At 42.1% G+C, this 13,587-nt stretch overlaps 1 protein-coding gene across 2 annotated transcripts in view; it reads right to left on the reverse strand.

The window, feature by feature from the left end:
- The window catches only part of LOC102293624 (neural cell adhesion molecule 2), a 385,578-nt gene that overhangs the window by 82,168 nt on the left and 289,823 nt on the right, over positions 1-13,587 (reverse strand). For both annotated transcript variants that reach the window (XM_042228810.1, XM_042228811.1), the window contains exon 2: positions 5,163-5,237. In XM_042228810.1, coding sequence (XP_042084744.1) covers positions 5,163-5,237 — 75 coding nt within the window. The remainder of the gene's footprint in view (positions 1-5,162; positions 5,238-13,587) is intronic.

A 13,587-nucleotide genomic window follows, 5' to 3' on the forward strand; every position in this document is an offset into this window, starting at 1 on the left:
TCAATGGTCTATGTTTTAGAAGAGTTTGGTGAAAATGCCAGTGCATTAATGATCTATGTGATAATTAGCTGTAATAGAAATACTACGAAGGTCAAAGTTCACAGATCTAGTCATTCTTGACCTTTGTAGCAGCAGCTGAAGACAGGATAGAGGAGCTAAAGAAGATGTGAAGGGTGAGGGCAACAGGAGTCTCCAAACTGGCGGAGTGTTTCCAGCAGATCACAGAAATGACATCAGGAACATTTCTGTTCCTGATGTCAAGCTCCCGGGCCTCTGGTAGAGGACCCGAGCTTGAACGATAAACAGACCACCTGCAGGACAAGTGGGAAATGTATTTGATATATATTCATTAATTTTATAGAAAGTCTTTATTATAAAATTATTATTTAAAACGGGACCAGCAGCCTCCTTAAAGGTGTCTTGTTTAAGTCATTGCTCTTTCCTAATAACTTAAACCCTTGCATATTATTCGTACTTCATCCCTTCACAGTATAATCCTAGTCAACTTTAACCTGGGCCATAAATATCCTCACAATAAGTGTCTAAATTGGACTTTGAGCATTGATAAATGGATGGTTAACCCTTTGTGAATATTTCATAGAGCAGGGAGAGTGCATTCCAACGCTCATTTTGGTTTATTGGAGAAAACCCTCAACTATCGCACAAAATCATAACCTGTTTTACATAAGACATGAAAACATATTAGTCATACTGCTTTAAATATAATTAGAAATGTTGGGATTTATTATTGAGTGATGTATAAACCTTACAGCTGTTGAACACTGTCCTCATTGCTATAGCATAAAAATCCTCACATCTACAATAGCTTATGTTAGCCGCTCCCTTATTAACAAAGGATCAGCACAGCAGGGTCTTCATATTTGATCTTGCAAATATGTTGGATCTTTAGTTTCGAATGCCAAACCTGATGGAACAAACAAACTGTTCTTTGGGTGTACCAGAAATGGCTCTTTCACATATAAAGTGATATGCACAAGATTTACTACAAGGTTGGGTGCATGGCCAAACATTTTTGTCACACTAGCCAATTCTGATATATGTGTACAATCTGCACCTGCGTCCTGTAATTCTTCATTTTTTAGTTGTGCAAATGTACAGCAGTTGTGAGTGCTCCCCGGACGGCACACTTGGACTGCACTTCGTTTTGCTCTATGCAGTAAAAAAGCATTCATGCGTGCCACAGACCATAGGGAATAATGGGTTTCAGAGCACAGCAGTGCCAGAGTAGCAATGCATCTGAAAGAGGCTTTATGGTGTTTTACTGTTTCACTGTTTCAAGATCGCCCCCGTGACCCTTCAAAGACCAGCAGGTCTCTGCCTCAGTGGGAACTTGGGCAAATGTAGTGGGGACAAAGAAAGTTCTCAAGGCAGTGTCAAGGTTTTCCTTGAACTCTGTCACCGCTGTGCCATAACAAACACACACAGACACTGCATGTACAGTTTCACAGTTTCCCTGAAGGAGTGCCTAAAACCACAATTATCTAAAATAGATAACCCTAACCCTAGGTATGGAGCAAACTTGAGTCAGATCCAGATCTTTTGACTCTGTCAACAAGTTATCCAAAACTTAGCTGATGAGCTTTATCGGGTATGTGGGAATTGGTTTCATTCATTTCAAAGCCCTTTTTGTTATACAAGATTCAAAAGATAAAGCCAACATTTTGCAATGCAATATGAAATGTAACATCAGACATCAGACATTAGTGTAGCCAGCAGCAACACCATAGCGGTGTCCCAATTCCTAGACCGCATCCTTCAGAGGGCACATTTGAAGGCCGAGTATGTTACAGCCAGGCGACGAAGGCTGCTCCAAATGCGTCCGACAAGGAAGGATGGGTCGGGTGTATCCTTCATGGCCCAACCTATCCCAGAATTCATAGCACGGCCAGCCAATTCCAGTTTCCAACAATGGCAGCAGCTATCTAGTTTTAATATTACTCTTTCTGGGTCACAAAATAAACTTTTAGCATATTTTCAGGCGAGAATGTAGCTGTGTAAACTTCAAATATCTGCTCAACTCATCAAGACATCACATATTTGCAAAAGTGCTCTGACGTTTTCGGAGACATCTGTTACCCACCAGCTCGATAGCTGACTGGGAGGTCGAGGCTCACTAGAGCCGGCGAGAACACCGGACTCCCAGCACATCGTTTTCAGACCCCAGGTCTTTCGCTACTCAGGTTTAACATGTTTGACTTTTTCATTGTTTTATTTGTTCCTGAGTAAATCGGTTTGGCTGAGCTGGTAATGCAAATCTGAAGGCTAGACCGTCCCATTTCAAAGCCTTCCGGCCTTCTTGGTCTTCGAAGGACCCGGCCCACGTAGACCACAAAGGCCAAGTCCTTCAAAGGATGTGGCCTAGGAATTAGGACACAGCTCATGACTGTAGACAGTAGACTGGGTTTCATGTTTGTAAGCATTAGCTGGTGCGTCAAAGTGCATAACATCTTATTCCAAAGTAATTAAAGTGACTTTCCTAATAAAAAAGTAAGAACAGAACTCTCAAAAATTACGTGCTCACCGAGCTGACTGCATTTCCTTCGACTAGGAAAGTTGTGCAGTTTGCATTAACAGCTGTTTCATGGACCAACATGGAGTTGGTCCATGTCAATCAAATGTAATTGATGCACACTTACACAGCCACGCGTAGCAGAGCAGCTGAGTTTTCTTATCATTTTTACTTGAAATTTGTTTGGAGAGTTGGAAACCTTCTTCTATAGGCTGCTCCCTTCCCCACTGTCAGCACAGTAGATCATCATCTGCCTCCTTCTCACCCTTTCCCTACTATTCTCCGCTGCCACACCAACCACAAATCACGATCTAAAGAAGCCGCTAAGAAACAAAGCCATGCCATGTATCAGTGTGGAAAGGCTTAAAAAGCCATTTCTGAGGCGTTTTGAAATAAATGAAATTGATAAAGTTTCAGCTGAAATTATTTAAAAGAAAGATTTGAGATCAGACATGAATAATGCAAAAGCACTGACATTCAGCCAATATGATAAAAGGATTCTTCCTTTAGGCTACCACGTTGACTCATAGTTGACCTTATTTTGACCTTTGCTTTAATGTCTTTAAGAAAAAAGAGAGGTTGTGATCTTTTGATATAAAGAATGTGTCTATCAGTAACCCTCTGGCTTGTTCTTCATGGCAAACTTTTCAGAACAAGAAAGACAGGCATTAAATACACAAATCACTTCAACTCACATTCTTTTTGTCTTTTTAAAGAGAAACGTACTCATTGCTGCTCTCCAATCCGTGAATCAGCATACGACACAATTGCCTCTCTGCCCTTTCTGATCCTTCCTTTTATCGATATTGTAGCGGGTCAGGGCTGTTCGGGATTCTGTTTTTACAGTTATGTTTTGTTTATGTTGCCATAGTGACGGGTGACGCCCTCTCGCTGCGACGGTGTGTCCTTCCGGGGTCAGAGGGCGCCCTGTGTGTTGTTGTTGCTGTGCTGTTGCCGCGCTGAGCAGTTAGCTAGCGGGAGTGTTCTTCTGGCAGATGTAAATAAATGGCTGTGCTCCCTGGCTAAGAGGGCGGGGGAGCAAGACCGAATAGAATTGTGTCTCCTCCTTGTCTGAGCTCGCCACAATATTGACATAGGCCTAATTCATTCGGTGCTATGTGGCGACTGAAAGGTAAAAAAAAGTCACTTTACTTGTTTGCGGGTGGGTCTCAGTTTCACTGAGCTTTCTCTTTTTCTTGTCTCTCACTGTTTCTCAGTTGGCAGAAATGCATTTGAATATGGTAAAACTCAGGCTTGGCGTGGCCGCCTGTGGTGAAAAAGGCCAAAAGAAAGCAGCGTGTGACACAAACACCTCCTCCCGTGCACTTTGACAGCAGATGGTGGCAACTTATCTCCCACCTACATCTACAATTCTTTTTCAAAGCCTTTTCCATTCTTCTCACTTCTGAGCTCTCCACAGTGAAAGCTCCAACTTTTCAATCTCTGCCAGTTTGATTCCATTCGCCTCGGTTATTTTTCTGTTTTTTTTCTGTCCCACCGAAGCCCGTATTAGACTTCGATGCCCCCTGGATGCTCCTCCCAGTACGTGTATCTAGTCCCTTTGCTGTTAGCTCCACACTGAGTGTGTTGGCAGGGCAGAAGAGGCAGTCAGCAGGGGACGGCCTGGGCTGCCAGAGTGTGCCGCCACCCCACTGAGCCACTGGCTCCCACCATCGGGTTTTCTGCTATGTTGATATAATGTTCAGAGAGGACAATGAGAAGGAGGAACGGTAAGCCAGGAGCATCCCCCCCGACCCCGTGTGGATTGAGTCACAGTGGGGTCAAAGAGTCCCTCACCATATGGAGGTTATGGATTGTTTTATGTTATCTGTCACAAAAACAGACATTCATGAGCGATGATATAAGACTCCCACCGTTGCCTCCAAACAGTCACAGATACAATACATATGCATAATATTAAAAAGAGACCCTTTATGCTCATTTTCAACGTCCTCCTTTTACTTCTTTGACTTTTGCACCATCATCAAATCAAAATAATGCTTGTTTATCTGATACTGGGCTGTAGTGAAGTGAAAGCCATTTTATCTCTTCTCCTTTTAAGGTGTATATGATATCCTCATGTTGGTATTGTTCCTGAATGATCATAATAACATCGGTCTAGGATTAGCATTGCTACTGACCAATCACATTGTTGCTCTGGAGTGTTGAGGAAAAAAACAATGAGGAATTTGGTAAGCATTTAAATTCTTTGTTAATTCATACAGTATAATAAATATGTTATCAAGTTAGGTTTGCTGTTAGTCAAATTTAGATCACCCAGGATGGTTTGCTAGTGAAGCTTTAGCTAACTTCTTGGCTAATGCTAACTGAAAGCTCAGACAATATGATTGGTCCAGTGCAATGTTGATCCTAAACCAGCTTTGTTATGACGTAGGAAAGGAGTGTCAAACATAAGGCCCGGGGCCTAGAATCAGCTAGGATCAACACAAACACACGAATATCAGATTGTGTTTTCTTTTAAAGCCAACCTTTCTTCTGATTGGCTCTCATTCTGCACTCATGACATCACAAAGAGCCAAAGGAGGGGAAAAAAAGTTTAAAAGAAAGAGTATAGAGAAGTTTAAAAAGAATAGCTCGTGCAGGTGGGGTGGTAGTCATGCCATTTGTGTACCTGTGCAGATGAAGAACTTGGACTCTCCGACACTTAACTCCACTTTGTTCAAGGATATAGACACTTGCAGGGCGGCTGTAAGAGAACAAAAGAGAGACAGAGGAAGAGCGGATAATGGATTAGTTATTGCAAGTGAGACTACAAAACACAAAGAAGTTTCACATTTGTTGACTGGATAGACATAATAATAGAAAATTGCTCCCAAAACGCATCACCTTCCACAGCAAAGTAGGCTGTTTCTGTCCCTCTTTAAGAGATTCTGTTACATTATCTGTTTGCATCACTTGTGTGTCGGGCTTACGTGCATGAACCCTTGCCGTATAAAAAGAGCGCTCCTCAGACGTGTTTTTGGCTCGTTCTTGTATAAGAGGCATTGTCAGAGCTGAAAAGAACAGTTTATATATTCTTATTCAACTTTAACTGCTTTTCAAAGTTTCCGTTCAACAGAACAACAGACGCCTATTCCGCTGCACAAAGCTCAGAGACAGATTGGCTTGATACCTTCTATTAGGCACATGGCTGTTTGTGACAAGCTTGTCAGTCAGCCTCACAATGAACGGGATTCCTTTCAGCCTGAGGTAATGCTATTTGCTGTTATCTCTCTCGACAATGGTATATGAATTGAACAACAGTGCAATGCGGGATTTTAAAAGCTCAAAACGAGCAGAAATCGGCAAATAACTCAATAATGCTGGTGTTTTCTTTGCTTGCAAAACTTGTCATGCAAGGCTTTTTTACACCCTCGCTAAGATACACCAGACTATTGTGCGGGGGGGGCAATATGCTGCCTGGAGGACAGTAAAAACTTGCAGCGGGTGGCAGTGACAGAGGCAAAGTACAATCAGAGGCCATTTGTCAGTGCTGGTCCATTGTAAGTGGCACTATAATACCACACAATAGGCGATCCAGTGAAAGTTTTTAAAGGCTGCAGTGAAAGGCAGGTATCTGAAGTATGTGAGACTGTGTCAGAGGAAAACGGGTGGAGGAAAAATAATAAAATAAAGCAGGAGCAGAGATGCAGCTCAACAGCACCGTGGAGCTGAGTGTGTCTACATGTCTAATGTGATGAGCGGTGATTGGCAACTCAGTGGGGACAGGGTCAATTTTAGGCCAGGGCCTCTCGACGCAGCAGTAGTCACACGGCATCGTGAGACATTTTGATGAGCCTGTCATGTCTCAGCTCCTCGTTCTCAGCCCTTGGAGCTGCGAGTCTAGTTAGAATCAAAATCAAACCCCACACAGATACAAACACACACAGGCGCACACAGGCACGCAGATGAAGGCTGAATAATACTCTAATGGATGTTAATTCTCTCTATAACACTGGGAACTTAACAGGGCGGCTGTCAATAATTGAGGAAATGATGCAATGATTAGCTGCAGCTTCTCTGAGGAGAATGACTCTAACCAACAGCAGCGCCACACTCAAGCTGCTATCACTGGGAGAACTCTGTCATAACTGGGTGCCACCTATAGATGGCAGTAAAGAGGCACTGCCACATTTCCATGGTGGGGGTAGAGAAGCAGCTTTCAATACATTTGATCGTTTCTGCAGTGCAGCTCGATTGTTACGATGTCAAATAGTCAATGGTGGAAGTTCAGAGACTTAGTGGGCTCATTCGTATTGGGTGGATTATTTTCTTTTGGTGTTGCACAATGAAAATTCAATAGAAGTCAATAGAAAGTCCATTCCATTTGCAGAGTTTGAAGTAGAAACAATTACTGTACCACTTTCACACAGAGCTATAATTTGTATAAAGTACAGTTTTTGTGCTTAGTGTCAACTAACTTTGGACTCCACTGCTAAATAACAGAAGCTAAAGTTTGAGCATGTTTGGTTGCTTCACCAGCATCTAGAATTCAATTTTTGAAAAATGTTTTTCAGCTCTGAGCAGTTCACTTGCCCACTTTGTGCCATCATTGTGGCAGAGGGAACATCCATCAACAAGACACTCAAAATAAAAGCCACGTGACACCTGTGAGTACGTTTAAATTGGCCACTAATTGCCTGATGTGAAAGCACAGTACACTTCAAACATACGTGTAATTAGTCTGGAGTATAGCTACACACACCACTACTGTCTACACACACATATATACACACACACACACGCATTGTTTCAAATGGATGCAAATGCTATTCTTAGGTTGATTAATCATGTCTATTTAACCCTGTGCCCTTCCGCACCAGCTGCCTTTGACTTAAGGCAGATTCCAATCAGTGCTTCTAGCACTTTAACGGTTTTCAATTATTAATTGATTCTGGTCTGTTCTTGCTGTATGTGATTGATCACATAATAAGTCGCTCATAAAACTCAGTGGGAAAAAGAAAAATTGCCTGATTTTTTTTCTCCCCATGCTGCTGGAATCTTAGGTGTGAATCATATAATTAAGTCGAACCTGGGGAACATTAGTGTTCAGTTGGCATTTTTGAGCTAGAATGCACAACATAGAGTCCACACGGTGGCTATACATTGACATTTTAATGAGAATGCTGACGAGATTTGGAATATAGCATGGGATGGGAGAATTTGTTTACTCAACACTGTCTCGCCTGGAGGGGACACAAAGAGACATGCTATTTATATCAATTTTCCGGCATGGAATGTTTTTCGGCTGCATTCAACCGGCTTATTACAGAGCTTGGGTCAATACGTTATGTGCCTGGTAGCAATTATCAGCGCCAATTATTAGCTCCTTTGAGAAGCTTTGGAGACAAGCAAAATAAGACAACAAACAAAACCATTGATTGCCATTTGTAATGTGTCAGAGGTGGTCAATACTATACATGACTCGCCAGCTTTCCTAACAACAATGAGACATGATTAATTCCAGCATCAGTTATGGTATCTGAACTCGGCAACAAAGGTGAGAAAAAGCACAATGTTTGCCTCAGAGTTGCCAGATTAATACACACAACTGGCTGGTCATAGTACTCAGGAGGGCTACTGAAAAAATACAACCTAATTTTAAAAAATGAATCATAACTTTCTTGTGAAAAATTAAGAACAAATTATCCTCTCCCACTTATAGTGTTTGCCAATACCCTCCTAAAGATATTTAGAGGGTATTGGCAAGCAGAGGATAATGGTCCCAGGTACCCATGTATGTGACACTAATGCAACATTTTCTTCTTGGACACAGCTTGGCACTGAAATGTAGCATGAAGCTCAGGAAAGTTGAGTACAGTAGAAAATGCTCCACTAACTTTGGGCACGTGGCTTTCACAGCCTGGATTCATGTGTGACTGCAACGGCTCATTATCTCACAGAGAAATACCTGTAATAGCACAGTAGCCCACATGTTTGCATTCAGTTTGTGGGAGTACAAAGACTTGATTTTGTCAGATGCATTCAGCATTTAGGACAGGTTTTAATGACTGTGTCACTTGGTAATCTCATTTTTGCAATAGCAAAAACTGACAACCGATAGTTGCAGACTGAAAATCTTTCTCATTTGGTAAATCAGATACCATCCATCTATCTATTTACTTCCACTTATTTAGTTCAGAGTCACAGGGTAGTTGGAGGCTATCCCAGCTGTCCAGGTACTGTCCACCCTGGATAGTTCAAAAGTCTATCAGAAGGCTATCACAGAGAGACAACTATTCACGCTCACTTTCACACCTTTGGCAAATTAAAAATTGCCAGTCCACCTAACTCAAGTAAGTCTTTGGACTACAGGAGCATGCTAAAATAACCAGAGAGAACCCAGGATTTTAACCCAGACTATGCTGTTGTGAGGTGGCATTGCTAACCACTGCACACAGTATGATTAAGGCATTTACTGTAAATTAATTTGACATTGCATGTGGTCAAAAGTGCAACAAATGTTCATAAAATGTAACAGGAAGCAGCTCTGTCACTGTCAATCTTCCTCCCGCATTCTAACATAGCACAAATTCTCTTTTAAGTCCAAAAGGCAAAGCTAGATGCACCATTAAGGGTGAATGGATCTAAAGTCCCAAAAATTAGTGAAGTGAAAGACTAGTGTTGCATTTTCTCCCAGGTGGTATAATCACAGGTCCACGAGTCCTGGAAAGAAAAGAAGCTTTCGGGGATTTTCCAAAGAGTGAGTAGCTAGCTAGCTAGTACAAATGTGGGAACTTCAGAAAAGACAACTTTTAAGCCTTTGAGCATAAACCAAAAAAACAAAAAAACAGTATATGCTTTGCAGTTGTTTCTTGTTTTTAATTGTTTTTTTTAAAAAACCCCACAGCTCTAGCTCTTTAGGAGTACAGGGTGAAGGTTAAATGGTTTTCAGTACAGGTGCTTGCCGAGGGTCAGTCAGCGAGGTAGTTCTGCAAGTGCCATGTGAATCATAGACAACTGTCATCATATGGCAGAGCAAAGACACTGAAAATGGATGAAAATTCAGCCAAGAGAGCGTCTGAGAGAGCGAGGGGTCATACAGAACACGAGTGAGTGTTCTTCAGCCGTTAAGTGGTTGACTCGAATCACTTCAAGTGCCCCCGTCCATATTAACCACATTTACAGCAAATAGAAAAACAGAGGGATTGCTTTACAACTGCAGCTAAACACAGGGATGGTGCTGGCATGTTAGCAAAGCTTTGTGGTGAAGTCCACAGTTTAATTGAGCATGTAAACAGCATGTGTAAAGTACAGTGCAAGAAACAGTGATGGAGAAATAAATGCTAAATTAGCCATGTGCTTGTGTTGCTCATGCAAGGCTAATTAGCCACAGGGAGATGCCATGGGAAGGCCTGGTTAACATGAAGACCATAATATTAAAAACGTGTTGAGGTAAGGAGCTGTCGGCAAGAAAAGTAGGATTCATTACAAGAGAGGGCAAGTTATTTCACAAGTTTTACAGAAGCTGCCTCGTGTCTCAATCACTGGATTTCTCAATGGAAGTGATTAAGGTCAGCCGAGGAGGAGCTGACAGAGCTGGCCTTGTGACATGATTCAGCGACATCTGGAAGCGGTACAGCAGGGTGCAGGAACTTGCCAGCAGCTAAGTTGGTGTGACTAAATCTAGAGCAGACTGAAGCGGGCTAAACGCACCGTTGCATTTAGCAGCAGGATAAATCCAGTCTTTGATTGACAGAGTGGAGAGTGTCCAATCAGCTGGAAGCGAGAGAGAGGGATGTGATTCTGTAATCCTGTACTCAATAAAAAAAAGAAAAGAAGAAGAAGCCCCATTAAAGCCATGGCCAAATAAGTGCACCGCAGAGAACATGCTTTTGTGTGTTTGTTTGTGCGGCTGTACATATAAGAACGCGTGGGGGTGTATATGTGGTTTGGGCCTTTACTTCATTGTGTGTGCGCGTGTGCGCGCGCGCAGGTTTTTTTAAGCACACAGAGCAGCGAGGGCCCGAGGCAAAAACGCTCTGCTTTAATTGTGTGTGATTTTGTGGAGACATTGAAGGGATTTCTTCCCTTGAACCACGGAGACGGCGAGAGAGACACACACACAACGAGTGGGATAGAGCGAAAGAAGGAAGGAGATAAAATACTACTTACAATGTTTTGTATTCACCTGAACCTGCATGTCTTACACACTTCTTCAAAGGCGTTAACAAAGGGCGACAAAAAAGGTGTTTGCAGCAGGAAATCATCGTCAAAAACACTAAACAGGCAGATTGGTTTTTTTTTTTAAGCTTCATCGTCTCTAGCTGAGCACTGGCACACGGGACTGAGCGATGGTGTGAGTATATGAAAGTAAAGACTATGATCTGGCTCTTACTTTGGCACTTTTGGCTCCTGTTTCTGTATTTTTATTGGTTATTGTGACACAGCCCCCCCCCCAAATTAAGTGACATTAGGTCATTGTGCATACAATCTGCACAGCAACCTGGGTAGGAAAAAAACAACAAAACAAATATCCATGTTCTTAATATATACATCTCTGTCAAAATATATAATATATATCTTGACAGAGACGTTGACACGACAGGTCAAAGGTGACCAAAGTTGCTCTACTGGATAGAACAAAGCAGGGGTGTCAAACTCCAGGCCTCAACAGGCGGTGCCCTGCAGGTTTTAGATGTGTTCTTGATCCACCACAGCTGATTTAAATGTCTAAATTACCTCCTCAACATTTCTTGAAGTTCTCCAGAAGCCTAGTAATGAACTAATCATTTGATTCAGGTGTGTTGGCTCAGGATGATATCTAAAACCTGCAGGACACCAGCCCTTGAGGCCTGGAGTTTGACACCCCTGGAATAAAGTCTGGTGACTATGGAGACCATTTAGTCTACAGTAATTTCACTGTCATGTTTAATACACGGACTGCTAATTATATAGCACTTTCGTGCTCTGGGCACCCAAAGAGTGTTTTACTATAAGCCTCATTCCCCCAATCATGTTAGCAGTCTGGCTAACATGTATGCACACCCTCACAAGGATGCACATGGTTCAGTATCTTTCTCAAGGATAATTTGGCATACTCTTCCAGTAGATAGGCGTGCTTTACTTCCTGAGCCACAGTTGCCCAAACTACTTTGTTCTCTGGCAGACTGTTGCATTTTAATGATGTCAGTTGGTATTAAGGACCCAAAGTATGCAAAGAAAATATCCTCCACACCAACACATCACCACTAGCAGCCTGAACTGTTGATTGAAGGGGGGATGGATCCATGCTTTCACGTTGTTTGTGTAAACTTGTGATCCTACCAAATCTCGCAACAGAAATCAAGACTTATCAGACCAGTTGGTGTTTCTTCAACTTTTAATTGTCCAAGTTGATAATCCTGTGTGAACTGTAGTCTTAGTTTCCAGTTCTAAGATGAGAGCAAATTGTGAGACCTGGTGCAGTCTTCTGCTACTGTAGCCCATTGACTTCAAGGTTCAAGGTGCTGTGCATTTAGAGGTGCTCATTTGTATACCTTGATTGTAACAAGTGGTTAAGTTACCATTGAAGGAGTTGGCCTTTATAATTTTTATCCTGAGGAATGTTTCTCACTTTTGCTTTTTTCCAACATTCTCTGTAAACCCTGCAAATGTTTATATGCAAAAAACGTCTAGAATACTCAGACCAGACTGTCTGGCACCAGCAAATATGCCACATTCACAATCACTTAAATCACCTTTCTTCTTCACTGATGCTCAGGTGGAGCATGAGCAGGTCATCTTAAACATATCCATATGATTGAATGTACTGAGTTGCTGACATGTGATTGGCTGATTAGATATTAACAATTGAAGCTAGCTCCCCATACGGAAAAGAAATAGTAAAAAACTTATATGTGATTACTCATGAAAGTGGCCACTTTCGCATTACTTTCATACATTGTTTTAGCAAGTATCCATAACATACAAGTTTCATTATATAATTTTTCAAGGGATCTTATATGTGTTTTCACACTTATATGCTTTTCATACAAGTTTCACACAAGACAGATACAAACTTTATAAGATTTATATATATCTTTTCCATATGGGTCAGTATGGGGATCTGGTGGCTCTGTTATGCTGTGGGCTATGCTTTACTGGCATGGCATGCTTTGAGTCCACTTGTGGGACTAATAAAGGTATATCAATATAAATATCAATATCAATACATCGCAGAACACCAGGCACCCTCATTGACATTGAATGACCTGCTGAATTACCTTGACAGTCACCAGATCTGAACCCACAACAATGTGCACAACATCACAGTCAACCACAGTCATCAAAACACACATGCATTAATATTTCTTGGAAAGCTTGTGTTCCAGTAGAGTAGCAGTAGTGGAGATTTAATGCCATACTGTGCAGCAATCTTATGGCAGCACAGGTGACCATGTCAGTTTCTCCTGTCTTAGTGTCAGTTGGTAGCCTTTTATTATGTAAGAAAGTGAAAGCATTTTTGCTGTAGGACCTTGACAATGAATAAGCACTTGATTGAAAGCAAAGCAGTAACCTTTTACTGGGAACACTGAATGCTGGAAAAGAGCTACAATGCAACGCTATTACAAAGATTAATTTCCTCCAGTGCAGCAAGGACGCTTTCATAGTATCTGGATCTTTAATTCGCATAATATAGCAATGCTCCTGTGAAATACTTGTTGCCAACTTTGCCTGTGGATTCATCTGAAGTTGTTTTGAAGTCTGTCAAAACATACCTGTATGACTGCCAATGCTGCCTCCCTCAGTCCCCTGCTCTATGTATCTGTCCCTCTACATAACAAGCCTGCTTTCATGCTGCAGAGGAGAGGATAGAAAAGGAGAGCGTCGGTTCTACTCAGCCAACCATATCCAATCGTACCGACATACAGGCTCAGGCCACATGTACAGTCTCAGGCACAACCCACAGCTACCTATTATCTCACCACTTTCCCGCACACCTTCTCTGTATCTCTGCTTTTTGCTCACTGGCTGCTTTGCGATTTAGGTTCCCATCCTTAAGCTGCTGCGCATTGGGCTGAGGCGGCCGTGACGGACCACTCACTCTCTCTCTGCAGTCACGGATGCATACGTGT

Source organism: Haplochromis burtoni, unplaced genomic scaffold (assembly GCF_018398535.1).
Source record: "Haplochromis burtoni strain Fernald_Lab_line unplaced genomic scaffold, NCSU_Asbu1 Contig_355, whole genome shotgun sequence".
Taxonomy (NCBI): Eukaryota; Metazoa; Chordata; class Actinopteri; order Cichliformes; family Cichlidae; genus Haplochromis; species Haplochromis burtoni.